Raw genomic sequence first — 20,118 nt, forward strand, 5'->3', positions numbered from 1 at the left:
TTGAACAGTCACTAAACAAATGGTTTTAAGTAAAGAACTACCTGTATCTATAAACTCTTTCTATGGTTAATAATGCAGCCTTCTAATGTTTGCTAACCCTATTTAAAAAAAACAAATTGGCCAACATTTCCCAAATTGGCCAAGATCTCACATGTTTGGTAAATTCCTCAAGATTTGAAGAGTATAATTGTGAAATCTCATGAGATTTGGAAAGTCCCATTTTTTTTCTTTTCTTTTTTTTAAGGAGGGGGGGTGGAGTTTGCCTGGAAATATTGTTGTCCATATCTGTTCTCTCATTTATTAAAAAAATACAGCACTGTTCCTTATCAATTAGCATAATAATTGTAAATTAAGAAAAATATATATTCAAATCCCACTTGGCTGTGAACAGATTAGAGATGTAGATTATATAATCATTTTATCTGTGAGACTCCTGTGAGGCAGTTTCTTAGCAAACTTGATGGAGGAATACTGGAATATTTAAAAGTTCAAGTCCACCCTGCTACATAAAATACCTAAAATAGATTATTGTCATCCCCTTTTATTTATGCCAGCTATATATTTGAAGCACAGCCATTATTATTTCTGATTTTTCCTGTAGGTTTGTGAGGCAGTTATTGCATCTGGTGAGAATTTGGCACAGAAGCGGAACTTCACAGCTAAGAGCCCACTCATGTATGAGTGGTACCAGGAGTATTATGTAGGAGCAGCCCATGGTCTAGCAGGAATTTATTACTACCTGTTGCAGGTGAGAGGCACTCTGCAGTAAGAAAAAGGTCTGTTTAGAAGAGTACAGCCATTCATGTATGGCTTAGATATGGCCAGAGATTCCATTATCATTAATGTGGCACAAATTGTAAAATAAAACTCTGAGTTTCCAAATGGGGCAAATATTCTTTTTCCACAGACATTTATATCCTATGTACAAAATCGTTACAACCATAAGCTAAAACTATAGCTAGGTTATTTTAAAGTTTTAAATAGCAATACATGAAACATAAGACCAGTGTAATAAACTCAATAGTTTAATTGAAACCTTTTTAGGTTAAAATATGAGAAAATAAAAAAGCCATCATGGTCAGAGCACCTTGCTTTGATTCTCCTTCTGCTAGCTTCTTCAGATAATTAGTAAATTATAATATCTTTTTCTTCTGCTTTTAATAAGACTTGATAGTACTCTTTTGAATTATGATATTACTTTTTAATAAAATTGTCACTTTAATTTGTTATTAGGTATTGAGAACATGGGCATGCATATCTTATATTTAATGTTTGGAATATTTTATAGTCCCCTCCAGAGTCAGACAATTTAGGGGCAGTTGCATCTTTTATATTTTTAAAGCCATGCTTTAAAACCCAGATGAAGTAGCATCTTATGGCTGATTTAAGATCATGTGTATTTTCTTATTTCAGCCTGGTCTTGGTGTGAGTCAAGCAAAGTTGCATAACATGGTCAAGCCAAGTGTGGATTACATCTGCCAGTTAAAGTTTGTCTCTGGCAATTACCCCCCCTGCATCGGAGACAACAGAGATTTGTTGGTCCATTGGTGTCATGGTGCACCCGGTGTTATCTACATGCTCCTTCAGGCCTATAAGGTAGGTAGTAACAGTTAGACAACCAAACAAGATTTTATCCCTTCCTGTCCGATTGTTTAATATTTCTGTTCTAACTAAAATGGATATTATATGTCCCTGCCATACATTTTGGTGGTCTTACTGTTGTGTAATAGTGACAGCTGGTAGTGACATTGCTTCCATTTATTGCTCGAGATCTTTTCAAGGAAAATGACAAAGTCAGAAGAATCAGAATAGAGCAGAAAGGGACCTTGAAGGTCTTCTAGTACAGCCCCCTACTCAAGCAGGAGATCCTATACTATTTCAGACAAGTGGCTGTCCAGTCTCTTCTTAAAACCTCCAATGATGGCACCCACAACTTCTGAAGGCAAGTTGTTCCACTGGTTAATTGTCCTGACTGTTAGGAAGTTTCTCCTTAATTCCAGGTTACTTCTCTCCTTGATTAGTTTCCATCCATTGTTTCTTGCCCTGCCCTTTGGTGCTATAGAAAATAAATTGACCCCCTCCTTTTTGTAACAGCCTCTCAAATACAGAAATTCTGCTATCATGTTCCCCCTATCATTCTTTTCTCCAGACTAGCCAAACCCAAATCCTGCAACCATTCTTCTTATGTTTTAGTCTCCAGGCCTTTAATCACCTTGGTTGCTTTTTGCACATTTCCAAAGTCTCAACATCTTTTTTGTAATGTGTTGACCAAAACTGGATGCAGTATTCCAAGCGTGGTCTTACTAAGACTTTATAAAGCGGTATTAATACTTCACGTTTGGCATGATCTGTTTTTAACAAACCCGTCCTGGCTACTAGTTATAACTTTGTTTCCAAATGTTCACAGATCTGTTTTTTGATTATCCTTTCCATTATCTTCCCAGGTATTGACGTTAGACTGATTGGTCTCTAGTTTCCTGGATCTGGGTTTTTTTGTTTTTGTTTTTTTTGTGGTTTTCCTCTGGTAGTTCCCCGGTGCTCCAATATTTTTTTTAAAGATATTATACAATGGTTTTGAGATAACATCTGCCAGCTCCTTCAGAACTCTAGGATGTAATTCATCAGGTCCTGGTGATTTATATTCATCAAGGTCAGACGGGTGTTCTCTTACCATTTTATTGCTTATTTTAATTTTTATTTCTAGTCTGCCTTTTACAGTTATGATTTTGGTAGGTTGGCTATAGTTTCTTTTTGTGAGAAGGCTGATGCAAGAATGAATTAAGCAGCTCTGCTTTCTCTCTACTGCCAATTACTTCCTTGTCATCTTCTCTCTTTAATGGACCGACTGTTTCTTTGGCTTTTTTTTCTTGTTATTTACACTATATGTTGAAAGATTTTTGTTTTATTATCTTTGACTTTTTTGTAAGTCTTTGTTCATTCTGAGCCTTTGCTTTTCTGACTTCATCTTTGCCGATTCGGGCTATTTGTTGATATTCTGTCTTAGTTATGTGTCCCTCTTACCATTTTTTGTAATTATCCGTTTTATCTTTCAGTTTATGAGAGATCTTTGTGCAATCATACTGGTTTCTTCTTGGATTTCTTGTTTTTCTTTTTCAGTGTTTGACTGGGCTTTTATGATCATATTTTTCAGTGTTTCCCACGCTTTCTGTTCTTGTTCCAATAATAAGAGAACAAAATGCTGCTTGTTTTTTCAGATGTTTGGGGAACAGAAATATTTCAGTGATGCCTTGCAATGTGCTGATGTGATATGGCATTGGGGGTTGCTGAAGAAAGGATACGGACTGTGCCATGGTACCGCAGGCAACGCATATGCCTTCTTGGCACTGTACAACCTTACTCAAGACATGAAATATCTCTACAGAGCTTGCAAGGTGAGCACATGTTTATATGGGACAAGATGTCTAGCTTGGCCTGCAGACACAACTTCGATTATCTGCCTTGAAAGGCTGGAAAATGGACTGTCTTATTCTTATTTTTTCTGGATTTTTTTTTTTTAAAAAACCTCAAACTGTTGGGAAAAAAGGTAACAAATTGCTTGGGATTCAGATCTGCAGAACTTCTGAACTGCTGCCTTTTTTACTTTTTTTTTCTTTTGTAAATATTCAAAATACAGTTTACCATTGAAAGTTGTTGATATTGCAAATTTCCTACACAGAAGCCACTTTTGTCAATCTTATCATTTCCCTATTACTCACAGAACTTAAAGTGAGGTTACCTGTTTTTCTTTTCTTTTTCCTTATATAGTCACAGGCTTTGAATTTTGGTGGTGGTGGTGGTAATTGAAATTTATTGTCAATATTCCATGCCTTTGTAGGAGAAAGAGGTTACGTTTACCATTTGTCCTATTTTCTACAGCCCTTTCAATCTTAAATAAAAACCTGGTCTGGAGGATATGAGACCCTCTAGTACAGTGTTTCTCAATCTTAATAATTCTAGGTTAATTGAATTTAAATACCCAAATTCCCCAACCAAATTCTAAGGCTTGAAGTCCACCCATCTTAAAGCTCAAGAATGGTCAGGGTTAGGAGCCTGAATGTGAAAAATTCCCTCAGCCTTCTTGTTTAATCTGCCTATCCTAACCTTTCTTGCCCCATATGTGTGCTTCTATTCGGCTTTTGGCTCAGAAGGCTTGGATTTGCGCCAAAAAGTGGTTATTCTCTCCCAAGCCCAGCCTGAGTTTCTTTTACCAGTCATTTTTTGAGTTTTTTCAGCTAAACTGTGACTGTTAAAATGTTAGCAAAAGGAGCTTAGAAAATACTTACTGTACAAAACACCTGCAAATATATTGTTAGTAGCAGGTAAAGCTCTTAAAATATTCTCTATGTCCAGGATTGATTTTCAGTATTAGCATATCTTGAGACATATCTTGTGCATAAAATTAATGTAGACTGTAAGAAATTATTCCTACAAAAAATTACTTATACTAGATAACAGTGTATTATTATTATTATTATTATTATTATTATTATTATTATTATTATTATTATTATTATTATTATTATTATAGTTTGCAGAATGGTGTTTAAGTTACGGGCAACATGGATGTCGGACACCAGATACTCCTTTTTCCCTTTTTGAAGGTAATAGTCACTTTACTTTTCCTTTCTTCAAAATGTTTTTGACTGATCGATAGTAACAATTGGGATTGGATAACTGAAAAATGGTCTCATACACTCAAATTTCTGCATAAGCTAATAATGGCATTCATGTGGATCAAATCAAATTATTTGCAGCTGAAGGTTATATTTCTGTTTGTAGTTTCCTGCATCTGTTGCCCTCCAGATGTGTAGGGATTATTTATTAGTTGAGAATGCTGGTATAGTATTCCAACACAAATAAAAGTGCCCTTGGTTAAATGAGGCTTCTATTAGAGCAGACAAATGGTTGTCTCTGGGTGTTTTTTTTTTTTTTTTAGGGGGTGGGGATGTCTGCCTTACTAAAATGGCTTTTCCTTATCCATGACAAACTGAAACACAAAGACCTCAAAGTCAAACTGACAAAAAGAAAAATAATTAAAAATACAACATGGACTTCTCTGTCCCTCTTCTGTAACATATTGGAATTGATCATACTATATTATAATTAGCACCAACACTTATATAATACTGGAAATATTTTGTATATCCTAGTATTGCAGATACTGAGAGATAATTTTCCTCCATAAGGTTTTTGGCTAGTTAATGGCACATCTGAAATTAATTAATTAATTCAAAAACTGCCCTGTTTCACCCTTCCATCTAACAGCCACTATGCAGCACTTTCAGTTCATTCTTCACTCAGAAATTTTTATTATATCTAGAAGCTTGCTACGTATTTCACTATTACCATAAATAAATCATTGCAAAATACATGTTGTCTGCTCTTCTAAAGCAATCTTTTTCCATCCTAGATGCCCTAGGTATCTAAACTTAAGTTCCCAAATTTCTTTAGCTACTATGGATATTTGCTAATAGTTCTGAGACTTGAAGACCAGGCATCTGTTTAAGCATAATTATTGTTTGTCTGTTATTATTGTTTTTTACAGGAATGGCTGGAACAATATATTTTCTTGCTGATCTTCTGATACCGACCAAAGCCAGATTCCCAGCTTTTGAACTATAAATTCCTTCTCAGCCAATATTAAATACTGACAAGAAATTCTTCAGTTCTTTGGAAAAGGCAGATTAAGTAGGCTATTTTCTCATTTTTTGGCTAGAAAATTCAAACCGTAAGAGGAGTATTAATGTTTACATTCTCTTCTGTATCTGATCTACTTTTTAAAACTACTAGCCTTTTTTTTAAGCATTCTAGGTTCACATAATACTGTTTTGTCTGTTTTACTGAAGGGGCTGCAACTTGACTAATGCTTTTTGGAAGATAAAAAGCATAATATATTTGGCAGTCAATTATTTTGCCTTGCTTAGTAATTAAAGGACAGATCTTGTAATTATTATATGGCAAGAAATTCCTTGTGTTGGGACTCTCAAAACACAGCAAAGGCTATGGCTAACACAAGAATTTCTCAAAGCCATTTCTCAAACATATATCCTTCTGATTTCTATGCATGTTTGTTGTTAAAACAAATGCACTGCTGTCTTTATCAGAACTTGTCACCAAGTGTATAACTCTTGGATAAATATCCCTGTCTTCAATGAATGCTTTAAAGCTCTTTATAGCACACTTCCAACAGGAATTGAATGTGAATACGTGTGGATATATTTACCGTTGCATTATTCTTATCTGACAGATAGAACAATGTGGCTTATAGCATAGGACCTGTCTGAAATCTTTTTGTTAACCGCCATGTATCACTTAGTATTATCAGTAGCTTGTAAACTCTAATAAATTTATTATATAAAAAAAGAATTTACCAGTAGCCTAGTATTAAGCTTGAGTTAAGGTAAAATGCAAACTGTCCTTCAACTTTAAAAAAAGGCTGAAATTATTCCTCTCACATAGTTAAATTAACACCTGGCTGATCATGCAAGGCAAATACTGAAATACACATTTCATACAAAAGAGAGAGGTAGTTGACTCCAAATGATTAAAAGGGACTGTTCTGTAGTTCTTGCATCTTATAGTGACATAAGTTACTTTGAGACTGCAATAGTTTCCAATGTGAACTGGGGGAGAAAAAGACACGGTTACCTGGATATTCATCATAACTTTCAGACAGCAGTATTCAGTACATTGAATATCATCTTAATAAAAGTATCCTGTTCAATTGACTTTTAGGTACTGTATAAGCTCTGTTTATGTGAATAATTAGTTTGAAGCCTTTGGAACATACTCTAGTCTGCTTTGTTGTTAAGGTTCATTGAATTAAAGCTGTTTTGGACAAATATCTCATTTTATGTTCTTTGTAAATATCAAATATATATATATATATATATATATGCATACACAGAGAGATAGAAGGAAAGAGGGAAGAGAGAGAGAATATAATAGCTCTTTAAAGGAAGGAAATTCTACAAATGATCAGAATACAACCGTGCTGTATAAATTAAAAATGAACTACACAAGTAAAGATTCCCCCAAGTCAACTCAATTTTTGATAACTATATGGACATAGTTATACAGTGGGGTTTTTTTGCAGCAATAAACTGGCTTCTTATTGCCATGTTCAGGCCTACAAACGTATATATATATCCCATTATTCCCTTTTTAGATAAGCAATATGATGTCTCACATATAGATACTAGCAAGTGTGTATCTTCTGTTCTGTTTTTCTGAGGTAAGTCAAGTTGGTTAGATTTTGCTACCTTAAGTTTTTCTTCTATCAAGCTTGATGGGAGGATATGCCCATCTTGTTTTCTGTGCAACCATGCAAAAGTAGATAAGATCCCAGAACATGGAATTGCCATATATGAAAAAAAACCCAGAAGCTATCTCTTTATTCTTGAGAAAAGGGGATGGAATTACAATAACAAGCTGCAAGGGAAGCACCCTTGAATACATTTTAATCAAGCTGTGAATGGAGAAACAAGATTGCTCATACATGATTGTGGAACTAGAAAGCAGGAATGGGGCAGTGGGATCAGAACTGAGAGAGTAGAAGAATGTAAGCCATAAATGAGATGCCTAAAGAAAAGAAAAGCATGGCCCAAGCCAGCTGAGTCTAGTAGGCTGCCCTCATGGGATCAGAAAGGAGCAAAGCAATGAGCCAGAAGAATAGGCCTTGCTGTTTTGTACCTAAGGAGTCTCCAGAAACAATTAGGAGAGGAGAGAAAGATGCATCTCCTGCTGCTCTGAGATCAACTGTGCTGGAATCAGCCTGCAGCCTTTGATCAGGGAGTTGCCATAATCTTTGTGTCTTTAGCTATAGCTTTTTATCCCAGGGGGCTAATTGTGACAGGTTTGGATTATCAGCATATTGATTCATTCATTCATGTAATAAATTTATACGGCCATCCATCTCATATATATGACTCTGGGAGGCTGACAGAATAAAAACTGTTTTTGCTATGATTAATTTTGTTTAGAAGAAAGTATCATCTCATTTAGAACATTTATGCCAGCAGGTACTTTGAAGGCCATGAAAACTATAGGCAGACATAATTATTGTTTCAAGTTGTGAGACTGGAGAAATTCAATTCCCTTGATCCCTACCTTGGTCTCTTCTGGGGCAGTAATTGTATTATTAGCATCTTTTAAAAAAAACCCAACATGTGAAAATATGTTTATTACAATGTAATATAATTTATTATAACACAGTGAATGTTTGCTGCTCTTGGGATAACTGTCTGATAAAAGTAAATAGCATGTTTTGATTTAACAGCTGTACAGTTTTTATGTTCTCATTGTGCCTATAGTCAAATAACATGATATCTACAGAAGTTACAGAAGTTAATACAGAAGTTATTAATTACATAGGCAATGCAATTTTAGTCCCTTGCTCAAATATTATATGCTAACTGTATGTCTCCACTACCAACAGATGGCAGTACAGTTCAATGCTTTTTTTACTATCAATATGCTGATAAAAAGAGGTAAAGATAAAAAGACAAAGTACTTCCATTAAAAAAAAAAATTGGATGGAAAAATATCACATGGAACATTATTGATCATTATGTTGATAAAGAGCCAGTTTTTATCCAAAGGTGAAACATGTCACCTTTAATTGTCTTTCTATTATAAAACAGTAGTAATTTTTGCTGTGCCTTCCACTCAGCAAATCTGTTGCCCTACAGATATTGATAAATTCAGGATTTTTTTATTTATAACCTCAAATCATACATCTTTAAATCATATTACCCTTGTTAACTACCCTTGTTAAAAGCATATCAATAAACATGGATATTAAACAAGAAAATGGCATCATATACAAATGTTGCTTCTATCATTTTTTACTTGGCATGAGGAGACGGACAGCCAAGCTTTTAAAATATTCTCTGAAGTGTCCATTATATATAAAAAATGTATGAAATTAATTCCACTTTAAGGTAATAAAGGAACATTTTTAATGTTCTTTAAAATACTTAACTACTAAGAAATTATGTTAATTTATATTAATTAGTAAGTTATTACTGTGAAATCAAAAGGTGTTTTAATTAATTTTAATTATACTGCCATTTTGCAGTTTTGCGGATGGTCACTAGGATGCTCTTGAAAGATAAATATATTGTCAGATATTAACAGATATTTGCTTGTTATATTAAATGGTATGCAAATTACCAAATCTCTTCAGTAATTAGACAAAATACATTGATTCATCTTTCAATGGCAAGATAATTTTGTTGCATCCAGAATTGCTTGATCCTTTATCATTTATTTTTGAACACATCCCAGTTCTTTTTAACAGTAAACTGGGATATAGAAGTATAATGAAATGGAATCTATCTTGGTTAAATATTCATGTAACTGATTGCTTATAAAGGAACTGGAACAAGAACTGTAGAACAATCAATCCTTCTTTGGGGGATGCTGCTGAATCTACTGAAGATGTGTACCTTTAATGAATTCTACTTGAAAAAGTTCTTGCGAAGTATGTTCCTTATATGATCTAGACAGGCAACTAAAGGGAAGCACACACAAAACTACTGGGGTAATGTATGAAGCAGCTGAGAAAAATACACATAGCTGAGACTTTACCCATACATTATTATGCATTTATGGATATTAATTAACCTTATTTGACCTTCTACCTTATTATTGCACATATTTATAGAGGTTGGTTTCTGTGTCTATGTATCAATATAATTATATATGCTACAATTTATTTAGTATAATTGGAACACAGTGGAAATATTTGCCCTGGCACATCTCATGAACCAGAGGCTTATAGCCATTTGTTCTTTAAAAAGTTACTAAATTAGTTTCCCCAAAATGAATGCCTATATTGATCTTCGATTGTCTAAAAATACTAGAGAGGAATATGGGTAATAACATAGGGGACTTTGAATGAAAAGAATCTGGGGTTGAACAGAGCAAATAAATAAGCCCTGACATTTCTTGAAAAGATTTCATCACGCCTCAGAAATTTCCGGCAAGTGGTTCAAGTTCTGATTGGGCAGAGTTTGTGTTGTTCACAGCAGCCACAATTTGTCACAGTTTTTACAGTGACTGTAACTAAAACCATGATGGGCTGTTCTTCCATCTCATCAACAGTTGGAGCCAGGCCCATAAATAGTTGCTATTCAGCATGCAACAGACTGCACAACTGGGACAAATGCTTCATGTGACAACTATTGGGCATAATCAGATTCAGTCTCAGCATTTGTCTTCATTTTAAAATAGTTCATCATCTTCCCTTCATCAGTCTTGGGTAGTTTTGAATGGAGGGCAAAAATCAGTATTTGTGGAGCATAATTTCTTGCTCCAAAAGAACTCTGGATTCTACTGGATAGATTCATTTAACTGAGTTTCATGCAGAACAGAGCAATCTGTTCCTTTTACTATGAAGCTTTCCTGAGCTTGTGGTGGTCTTCCTTCTCATTTGTTATACTAATCCATAGATGTCAAATTCATGATGACACGTTGCTGTCGTGATGTTTTGCAAAGTTTTTCCTATTTGTGGATCTGGGGTGGGAGTGGCCTGCACGTGACTCATCCGGCCTGTGGGCTGCCAGTTTGACACCCCTGTACTAATCCTTTCTGAGCTCTCACTAATGCTCAAGACCAGGAAACTAAAACCAGGTAGTTGTATGTTGAGCAATGTTTTTGACTCACGATGATTGTATGATCTGAAAATGGAGGGCATAGTCTTTAACCCTTTCCCATGGTCAATTTCCTGGTCTAAATGAGATTGACTACACCCTCTGCAGGGTGAATAGTCTCCTGTCCTCTCAAGGATTTGGATGGATTGCTGGCAATCACTAGAAAAAAGTAAATGGCAACAATAAGCAACCCAGATTCTCAACATGATTGCCTCTGAATGGCGTCTCCAAACCAACCTTAGTCCCTTGCATACTGAAAACCAAACAAGTATGAAACCATAATAACAACACTGGAGTACTGGTGAAGAAAAAGAAGTTAATTTGAGTCTACATATAGTATATGTTCAGTTTTGAGCCTTCACTGGGGTGGAAGCATCTCGGCTTCTCTCTTATTGCATCAGAGGACTTTCAGTGTTCCTTAATAATATTAATTCCTTGTTGTAGAGGGATGAACAAGTAGATTCCAGCCTAGCTTTTCTGTTCACATTGTTCAGCACTTTGCCAACAAAATTGTTCATATTCACCAAAATCTTGATTGTTCATGGGTATCATGATGAGGTAAGTTGTGTGACATCTGGAATTCCATTTGGCCGGTGAACTCTGATGAAATGAGCAGGGTTTTCTCTTTTATAACTTCTACCACCTCTGGACCTCTCCTCCCTTCTGGCTCCTTTGAGGAAAAAATGGAAACAAAGTTGACTGGAAGTTTGCTAGTACATCTTTATAAGAGGGTGATATTTCCAACCTTGAAAGAGGCTGTGGTGTACCCCCTCTAAGAAAGAGATACACACAAATCCAGCCATATTTGACAACCATTATCCATTTTCCAAGCTTTCTTCTTGGGGTAAAGTTACTGAAAGGGAAACAATGACAAAGTATTCTAAAGAAATCATCTGGACCACTTTCAAACAGGATTGAGGCCTTGACATAGAACAGAAACAATTGGTTGTGCTGATCAATGAGCTTTTTTGGAAGCTTGGAATCTTCTAGTCCTTTTGACATCACTGATCATGAGCATCTGAGGGACTTGAAGTGGTTCTACTACTACCTTAGCAGGTGATCCAGTTGGTAGTGATTGGGGAGGAAACATCAACCTTCATACATATAGTACTCATTCCTTCCACTGCTTAACATCTCACAAACCATTGGGAGAATTTATTTGTCAGTGTATACATCAGTGTTTTAAATATGTTGATGATACCCAGCTATACGTTGCCATCCTAGGCTATACCAAAGATCTGATAGAAGGTTTTTCCTTATATCTCAAAGTTGTAGGTTGGAATAATGCAGGTTGAGACTGAACTCAAGCAAGATGGAGTTGCTGTTTCTCTAGCAGGCTTCACAATCAATACCAATATTGACTTGTATGTGGAGTGGTAGATCCATGACCCGGGAATCCTCTTAGACGATGACTACTACTACTACTACTACTACTACTACTACTACTACTACACAGCAACTACTGAATGGGCAAATGGAAGACATGAGCAAGGGAGAGGAGATTGTCCAGATTCTGTTGAGCACCAATTGTATCCTGCAGAGAATAAGGAAAATGATCTCAATGGAAATATGCAATAACCATTACTGAGGCCAAGGGGACTGAAACATTTTTAAGCCGTGAGGGGGGGAAAGACAGAAAGAAAAAAGGATCTCAGGCACTGCCTGATTATAACATAGAATCTACATAGAATGTAGAATCATAGGGCTGGAAGGGACTTCAGAGGTTTAGTCCTACCCCCTGCCTAACGCAGGAGACCTTATACCATTCTGGGCAAATATCTGTCCAACCTTTTCTTTAAAACCTCCAGTGATGAAGCACCCACAACTCCCTGAGGCAAGCTATTCAACTGATTACTTGTTCTCACTGTCAGGGAAGTTCTCCTTAGTTCCAGGTTGGATCGCTCTTTAACAAGCTTCCAGGTATTGCTTCTTGTCCTACCCTCAGGTCCTTTGGAGAATAAGTCAATCCCCTCTTCCCCTTCCAGTACCAAAGACAGTGACCATGTTACCTCCAGTACTGAAGATAGTTACTGTTGTGGCCCATCAGCAGCCTGTGCAGCTAGTAGCTGATTCTGACAGCAAGGAGGTTGGTGTAGTGCTGCACCAGCAGCCTGTGCAGCTGGCACTCAAGTCAGACAATGAGGAGGCTGGAGAAGATGTGGTGCCAGAGGCGGGGATTCAGCCAGGGCCTTCAGAACCTCCAGAAGCTCCCTTAAATGAAGAGGATGAAGAGGAGGAGCCTCTTCTTGATGTACGGGCACACAGAGTTGTCAAAAGGCAGGAGTGGCTCCTCAGGAGGATGTCTCCTCGAGAGTAAGGTTTGGGGCTAATTGGCCATTCCCTTAGCCTATTTAAGGAGGAACGCCTACTGAAGCAATTGGCAGGGAACAACTTCGTTCACATACCTTCGTGTCTTGTCTTGCTTATCTTATCAGCTTCCTGCAAATTTCTTCTGGGCATTCTGCCAACCACAGTAAGCTTTCAGTATTCTTTGAATTCTTGGCGGCTGTTAATACAGTTAATTAACAGCCGTTGTTGTAAAAAAACTGGTTTATTTAGTAAACTAAGGTTTGAACGGACTTTGTGTGTGCTGCGTTCTTTGGGGTCCGTAGCTGGGGCAGAACAGTTACCCTAACCCTAACCCCTAATTCTTGTTAGGCTAGAGATACCTAGCATCAGCCAGATATCTAGCATGGCTTTTCCCTTTGATGCTTGCTTGCTATCGGCTGCCATAGTAACAGGGGGTGGGGCATGGCATTGAGGTTTGCAAAGTGTGCTGGTGTGATGAAGGCCTATGTGAACTAAAAGGGAGGTTTGCGTTCAAGAATTTCTGCACTGCTGAATGGAGTTGTTTACACCTAGTCAAGGCCAACTGTCCTACAACTCCGAATGGATGAAAAGACCTGAAGATGTGTCCCACATGGCAGTATGTGGGACATGGATTGGATATTCAGCCTGGGTTCCTAGGGGGAGGGATTTGGAGAAATCCCTTTCAATATGTAACCTTTTGGCTCAGATCTTGCTTTTCTTTCACTGTTATCATTTCAAACTCAGTAAAAGTACCTCTTCTCTAATTCAATGGAGTCGGGGGTTTTCTTTCTTGGGTTTTGAATGGAGGCAGGCCTGACACCTAGTCTAAAACCTTAATTCATATGGTGTAGTTTATTTGCTCTTTCTTCTCTGAACTCTTTCTAGGATCTCAGTATCTTTTTTGTTTGTGGCAACCAGAATTTGATGCAGAATTCCAAGTGTGGTCTCATTAGTGCAATATAACATAGTACAGTGATGGCGAACCTTTTTCTCGTTGCATTATTTATTTATTATTATTTGTTTTATTTTTATACCGCCCTTCTCCTGCGGGACTCAGGGCGGTGTACAGCTGAGATAAAACATAGCATATAAAATTTAAAAACAGTTTAAAAAACAAATAATTTCGGCCCAAAATTTAAAACAACCCAATTAAAACCGAATTCAATTAAAACTGAGAAGATGGGATCAAGTCAGCCTGGCTAGATGGAATAAGTGTGTTTTCAGGGCCCAACGAAAAGTCTGGAGGTCTGATATCGTGCATATCTTGGGGTAGGTCATTCCAGAGGGCAGGTGCTGCCACAGAGAAGGCTCTCCTCCTGGGGGTCGCCAGCCGGCACTGTCTGGCCGACGGCACCCTGAGGAGGCCCTCTCTGTGCGAGCGAACCAGTCGGTGGGAGGCTATTGGCCGCAGAAGGCGGTCTCGCAGATACCCCAGCCCTAAGCCATGGAGCGCTTTAAAGGTAGTCACCAATACCTTGAAGCGCACCCGGAAGACCACAGGAAGCCAGTGCACCTCGCGCAGGAGAGGTGTCATGTGAGCGCCCCATCGCTCCCATAATCCCCCACGCGGCCGCATTCTGGACTGACTGCAGCCTCCAGGTGGAACCCAAGGGGAGCCCCATGTAGAGAGCATTGCAGTAGTCCAGGTGGGAAGTGACGAGTGCTTGAGTGACCGTGCGTAGGGAGTCCCAATCCAGAAAGGGGCGCAACTGGCGTATCAGGCGAACCTGATAAAAAGCCCCCCTGGCCACGGCCGTCATGTGCTCTCCTAAAGACAGCTGTGCATCCAGGAGGACGCCTAAGTTGCGAGCCCTCTCCGTGGGGGCCAATGATTCGCCCCCAATAGCCAGCGATGGCACCAGCTGGCTATATCAGGACGCCGGAAGCCACAGCCATTTGGTCTTGGAAGGGTTGAGTCGGAGCCTGTTTCTCCCCATCCAGGCCCGCACGGCCTCCAGGCACTGGGACATCACTTCAAGGGCATCGTTGGGGTGGCCTGGGGTGGAGATGTACAGCTGAGTGTCGTCAGCGTACTAATGGAACTCCACCCCAAAGCCACGGATGATCTCACCCAGCGGCTTTACATAAATGTTGAAGAGAAGGGGCGAGAGGACCAGCCCTTGTGGCACCCCACAAGCAAGGCACCTAGGGGTCGACCGCTGCCCCCGTCAACACAGATTGTGACCGGTCAGAGAGGTAGGAGGAGAACCACCGCAGAACGGTGCCCCCCACCCCCAGCCCCTTCAACTGGTGCAACATGATACCATGGTTGATGGTATCAAAAGCCGCTGAGAGATCTAACTGGACCAGGATAGAGGAACAACCCCTATCCCGAGCCCTCCAGAAATCATCCACCAATGCGACCAATGCCGTTTCCGTGCTGTGCCCAGGCCGGAAGCCGGAAGTGTGTGTGTGTGTGCACACGATAACGCGAGCGTGTGCCAGCATCCATAATGCAATGCAACCCCCATGCATGTGCATGTGCACATGACACCCCCACACATGCGCCCCTTATTGCGCACACTCCCCCATGCATGTGTTCTGCATTGCGCATGCGCAGTCCCCCGCATGTGCTGCGTGTCCCCCCCACTGCAGCCTGTTTTGGGCCTGAGAAGTCTGGGCTTTCGGGGGAAGAGATTGAAGCCCCGGCCCGCTGCTTCTGGCAGCGCAAGAACTGCGGCCGCCGGGTGCAAGGGGGTGGTGGGAAGGATCTGCTGTCTGGGTCTTCCTTGTCACCCCCACCCGAGCAGGCTGTCCAGGGGAAGGGATTGAAGCCCCGCCCGCTGCTTCTGATTGAATCCCTTCCCCTGGACAGCCTGCTTGGGTGGAGAGACAGGGAAGACCCAGACAGCAGATCCTTCCCACCACCCCCTTGTACCCATTGGTGGCGGTTCTTGTGCTCCCCTTCCCCAGCGGTAGCAGGAGCACCTGGCGAGGGAGAGGGTGGCGGCAGGCTGCAGCAGCAGGCTGGTCGTGCTGGCTATGAGGCAGCAGCAGCTCCTCCTCCTGCCACCCTTGCGCTTCAGGCAGTGTCCAGGCAGCCATACCTGTCCTCCCCCTGCAGCAGCCCACATGGATTCCAGGCAGCGCAGCTTCAGAGCCTTTCCTTGCAGTGGCGGTGGTGGTGATGAGGCAAGTAGGCATCCAGGCATAGGGGAGCGACTGGTGGCAGTGCTTCTGGCTGGCAAGGGGTGGATATCCCGGAGCTTTATGCTGGCAATGATGGCATGGCCGGTGCACACCCGCACTAAAGGCCAGCTGGTTGTCATGCACACATGCGCACCAGTAACCCGCATACTAGCTGGCTGCTGCACATACATGCCCTGGAAACCCGGAAGAGGAATGGGCGACACCACGAGTGCCAAGCAACATGGCTCTGCGTGCCACTTCCGGCATGCGTGCCATAGGTTCGCCAACACGGACATAGTATATACACTTCTCATCATCTTGATACAATTCCACTTTTGATTCAATCTGGGACTGCGACTGCAGCATACTACTCACTCATAAATTATTGATTGTACATAAGACACCTAGATGCTTTACAGTTTATAACGGTAATCCAAATACCATGTATTCTATACCTGTGCATTTAGTTTTTCCTGCCTAAATGCAGGACCTTACTTTCCATTGAATTTAACATTGAATCAGCTTGACATCAATACCTGGGAAGATCCTGGAAAAAATAAGCAAGCAACCGATCTGTGAACACCTAGAAGCATACAAAGTTATAACCAGAAGCAAACAGGTTTGTCAAAAGCAGATCGTGCCAAACAAATCTTATTGTACCCTTTGACAAAGTGATTAAATTAGTGGACCAGCGAAATGCTGTGGTCATAGTATACTTGGATTCCAGTAAGGTATTTGACAAACACAACCTAGTTTTAGGTAAGATCACAACCTAGTTCTAGGTAAGCTAGAAAAATGTGGGATAGATGGCATCACCAGCAGATGGATTCATAATTGGCTGACAAATCATACTCAACATGCAGTCCTTAATGGAACTACATCTACATGGAGGGAAGTAAGCGGTGGGGTACCCAAACATTCTATTTTAGGTTCAGTACTCTTCAATATCTTCATAAACAATTTAGATCAGGGAATAGAATGGGGAAGTCATCAAGTATGCATATGACATCAAGCTGGCAGGAAGAGACAAAACTCCAGAAGATAGGCTCAAGATCCAGATGGATCTCAACAGACTTGAATACTGGGGCCTTCTAATGAAATTTGTTAGGTGTGTTTCTTTTGGACAGTAGATATCATTCCAAAAATATATTCAGTCATGAGTTTCATCTCACCAAGTTTCAATAATGATAACCATATCATACCTATCAGTACTATTGTATAATAGTACTTCATATGCTCTCTGCTTATTCCCCAAATTTTGAGCATTAGTGTACAGGCATCTGAGTCCCTTATGATCCTGGGTTTGCTTCCTATATCTCCTGTTTTGTATTTGAGTTTTCCTTCTTTCCCATCCCGCCCTATCTCCTTGTTTGATTAGTTGTCTTGGGGTTTTTGCTTGGGATTATGTACTAAAGATTGGTCGCCCTCCCCTTCCAGTTTTAGTTTAATTGAGTTTAATTTATAAGAAATGGCAGCGGAGAGTTTTGAAAGGGGGGTAGTTTTACAAGCAGGGGATATTTACAATATTCTGTTACTATAATCTCAATACAAGTAATCTTAATCTTCCTGTGAAATTCATTTCATGGTCTGATGTAGTTCTACTTTATGCATGAAAGCGGACTGGGTGAATTTGAGCCAGTCATTTTCTCTCAGCCTATGACATTAGGCTCAGGTGACAAACTGGTCTGTCAATTCCTGTATCCATCAATGAATTAATATTCCATGGATTACCCCCCTCAAAAAATAAATGCTAGGAAGGAAAATCATTATTGTAACTTGTTGAGTTATTGGTAGTTTTAATGTATTTATTGGGGATATTTTTAATGTCACTGTTGGTTTTATTGATTGTTTTATAAACCACCATGAGTCTGTGTTGATTCAGCAATATGCTAGTAGAACCAATCAAGTACCTATAGTGTTATGTCTAGTGACAGGCCAATGTCCATACTTCTAAGATTGTAAGGGAAACGTTTGGCCATTAAGCAGCATTCGTTCCAGACATCCTAGCACTCTTGCTATATCTCTTTCTATAAATTAAGTTATATCAGATTCTTGAAACAGAACAACCAGCTTTGAAGTTTTATGAGCCTGGAAAAGCTAGTGGGACCTCAGTTGTTCCCAGTATGAAATTAATATCTATAATTAGTGGGTTAGGTAATCTCTTCAATGAGTCCCAGTTGTATAGGTATACTGTTATACGGTTTCTGAATTGGACAGGATTTTCTGAGAAATAAAAAGTTTATCAAAAGTGATTTTATGTATGGTTTTGCTGTGGTTATCTCACTAACTATGCTTCTGGAAAAAAATTTCTTTAATTCGCAACACTAGCTCATACATTTGTACAGAATTGTATACAAAGTTATATATTAATCTGATTCAGCATGGCAATTTGTTATCATGGGCAATTTAATGTTGACTTTATTATAATAACAGCTTTAAGGATGCAAAATATTAATGGATTACAAAATTCAGATCACTAAGAAAAATTTACCTTGAGAAGCAGTGGATGAAAACACGATGCAAACTGTAATAGTCTCAGAAATCTTTAATTGAAAATTCCCATGAGTGTTTCATGCATACGCCAAGAGTATGCAAAGACATGTGTGTGTATGTGTGTGTAACTTTCTCAACTTTAAATTATTTAACATGTTGTCTTCTGTGTTTTTTAGCTTCATTATGTGTGTCTGTATGTGCTTTAAAACTCTTTGACCCAGTCTGCAGAGACCGTCTTCATCCTATTTTGAGCGCTGCTTAATTATCTAAGATTTATAGTCTCAGTCTTAGCTAATGGACATCTTCTACGGATGACCTCAGAATTCATAAGATACATGAGAAGCAGAATGACATTCTTAAGACACATGCCTTTTGACTCCATTGCTAAATAAGGTGTTTGGGATGGGCATTTCAAGAAGGCATTTCAACAAGCCATGCAATAGGACTAAAGTCATGAAATTGGCTTCCAAAAGAATTTTTAAAAATCTATTAAGCTACTCAGCTTATGTATTTCAAACGTCTTCCAGAAACTATTAAAATAATGAGAAGAACTAACCTCCACCCCATTTAGGGAAGTAGTTAAGGCACCTTTCATCTGTCAAAACTGTTGGGGAGAGGAGTGATTCCTTCCCATCCTGCATTTTCCTTAGGAACATGGGACTAAGTGCTCCTTTCTCCAGAGCACAGAATGTAAACTTCTAATCAGGGATCAAATCTTCCTTACCTTTTCAACTGTTATGGCAGTGATCTGTTCAAGTAAGGAGATCTCTTAAAAGGATGTAGCTGCTCATTCCCATCTCACACATGCTCACTGCCATCTGGAGGAGAAGGTACAGAATCTTGGTGCTTACTCTTGCCTTTTAATTTAGATTTCAGTTTCTAAGGCTTTTCATCATTTGTGCATCATTTAACACATTTACCTCATTTTTCCTTAGTAAGGCATAAAAGACCAAATACCAATAATAATAATAATACCACTAAAAGTCTTAGAAATATACAACAGAATTCACAACAGTGATATTGAAAACATGTAAGCAACATTTCATTTCATTCCACTCACAAATTAATGGTGAATATATGTGTTCCAGTCTCTGGAATCTGCCCTTTAATATAGTGGATGACAACATTTAAGTTATAGCTACCTAAAATCCCTATGAAATGTATTAACTGCGAACTGTTCATGGTAGAGGGCTGGTTTAAAATAGATTTTACTATATCTCAATTGTATTCAGTGAAGAAGTATAGGGAAACTCTATAGCAAATACATGGACTGTGGAGCATTGCAGTTCCAAGAATCTGAACTGCTGGAAGAATTACAAAAGGGATTGTTATTTTTAAACATATAGAAAGGGCAAATCAGAATTACCAGAATTAGCGTTATGCATGGTGATCCCCAGATTTTAAATCAGACAGTGAGAACTATTTCATGGGGCTTATCAAGTTAACCCCTTTTCTCTTTGAAGAGTTCAGCAAAATGAGAATTACAAACGAATACACACACACGCACATATTGTTGATTGTTGATCTGTCC

At 39.1% G+C, this 20,118-nt stretch overlaps 1 protein-coding gene across 3 annotated transcripts in view; it reads left to right on the plus strand.

The window, feature by feature from the left end:
• LANCL1 (LanC like glutathione S-transferase 1) overlaps positions 1–13,213 on the plus strand; it is a 28,618-nt gene extending 15,405 nt beyond the window's left edge. The window contains exons 5-10 of one of the 3 annotated variants that reach the window (XR_011599784.1): positions 602–748; positions 1,414–1,596; positions 3,216–3,392; positions 4,529–4,601; positions 5,546–5,688; positions 11,925–13,213. Coding sequence is in view for 1 of the 3 variants with exons in the window: in XM_070933200.1 (XP_070789301.1) it covers positions 602–748; positions 1,414–1,596; positions 3,216–3,392; positions 4,529–4,601; positions 5,546–5,622 (657 nt within the window). In the remaining 2 variants the exon portion in view is untranslated. Of the gene's footprint in view, positions 1–601; positions 749–1,413; positions 1,597–3,215; positions 3,393–4,528; positions 4,602–5,545; positions 6,845–7,168; positions 7,185–11,924 lie in introns of those variants that run through there. The other 2 variants (XR_011599785.1, XM_070933200.1) reach the window with 2 other exon arrangements.
• Positions 13,214–20,118: the final 6,905 nt, after the last annotated feature.

The sequence above is a fragment of the Pituophis catenifer genome, unplaced genomic scaffold, assembly GCF_029215685.1.
Source record: "Pituophis catenifer annectens isolate HBS135680 unplaced genomic scaffold, rPitCat1.0.hap2 SCAF_1, whole genome shotgun sequence".
NCBI lineage: Eukaryota > Metazoa > Chordata > Lepidosauria > Squamata > Colubridae > Pituophis > Pituophis catenifer.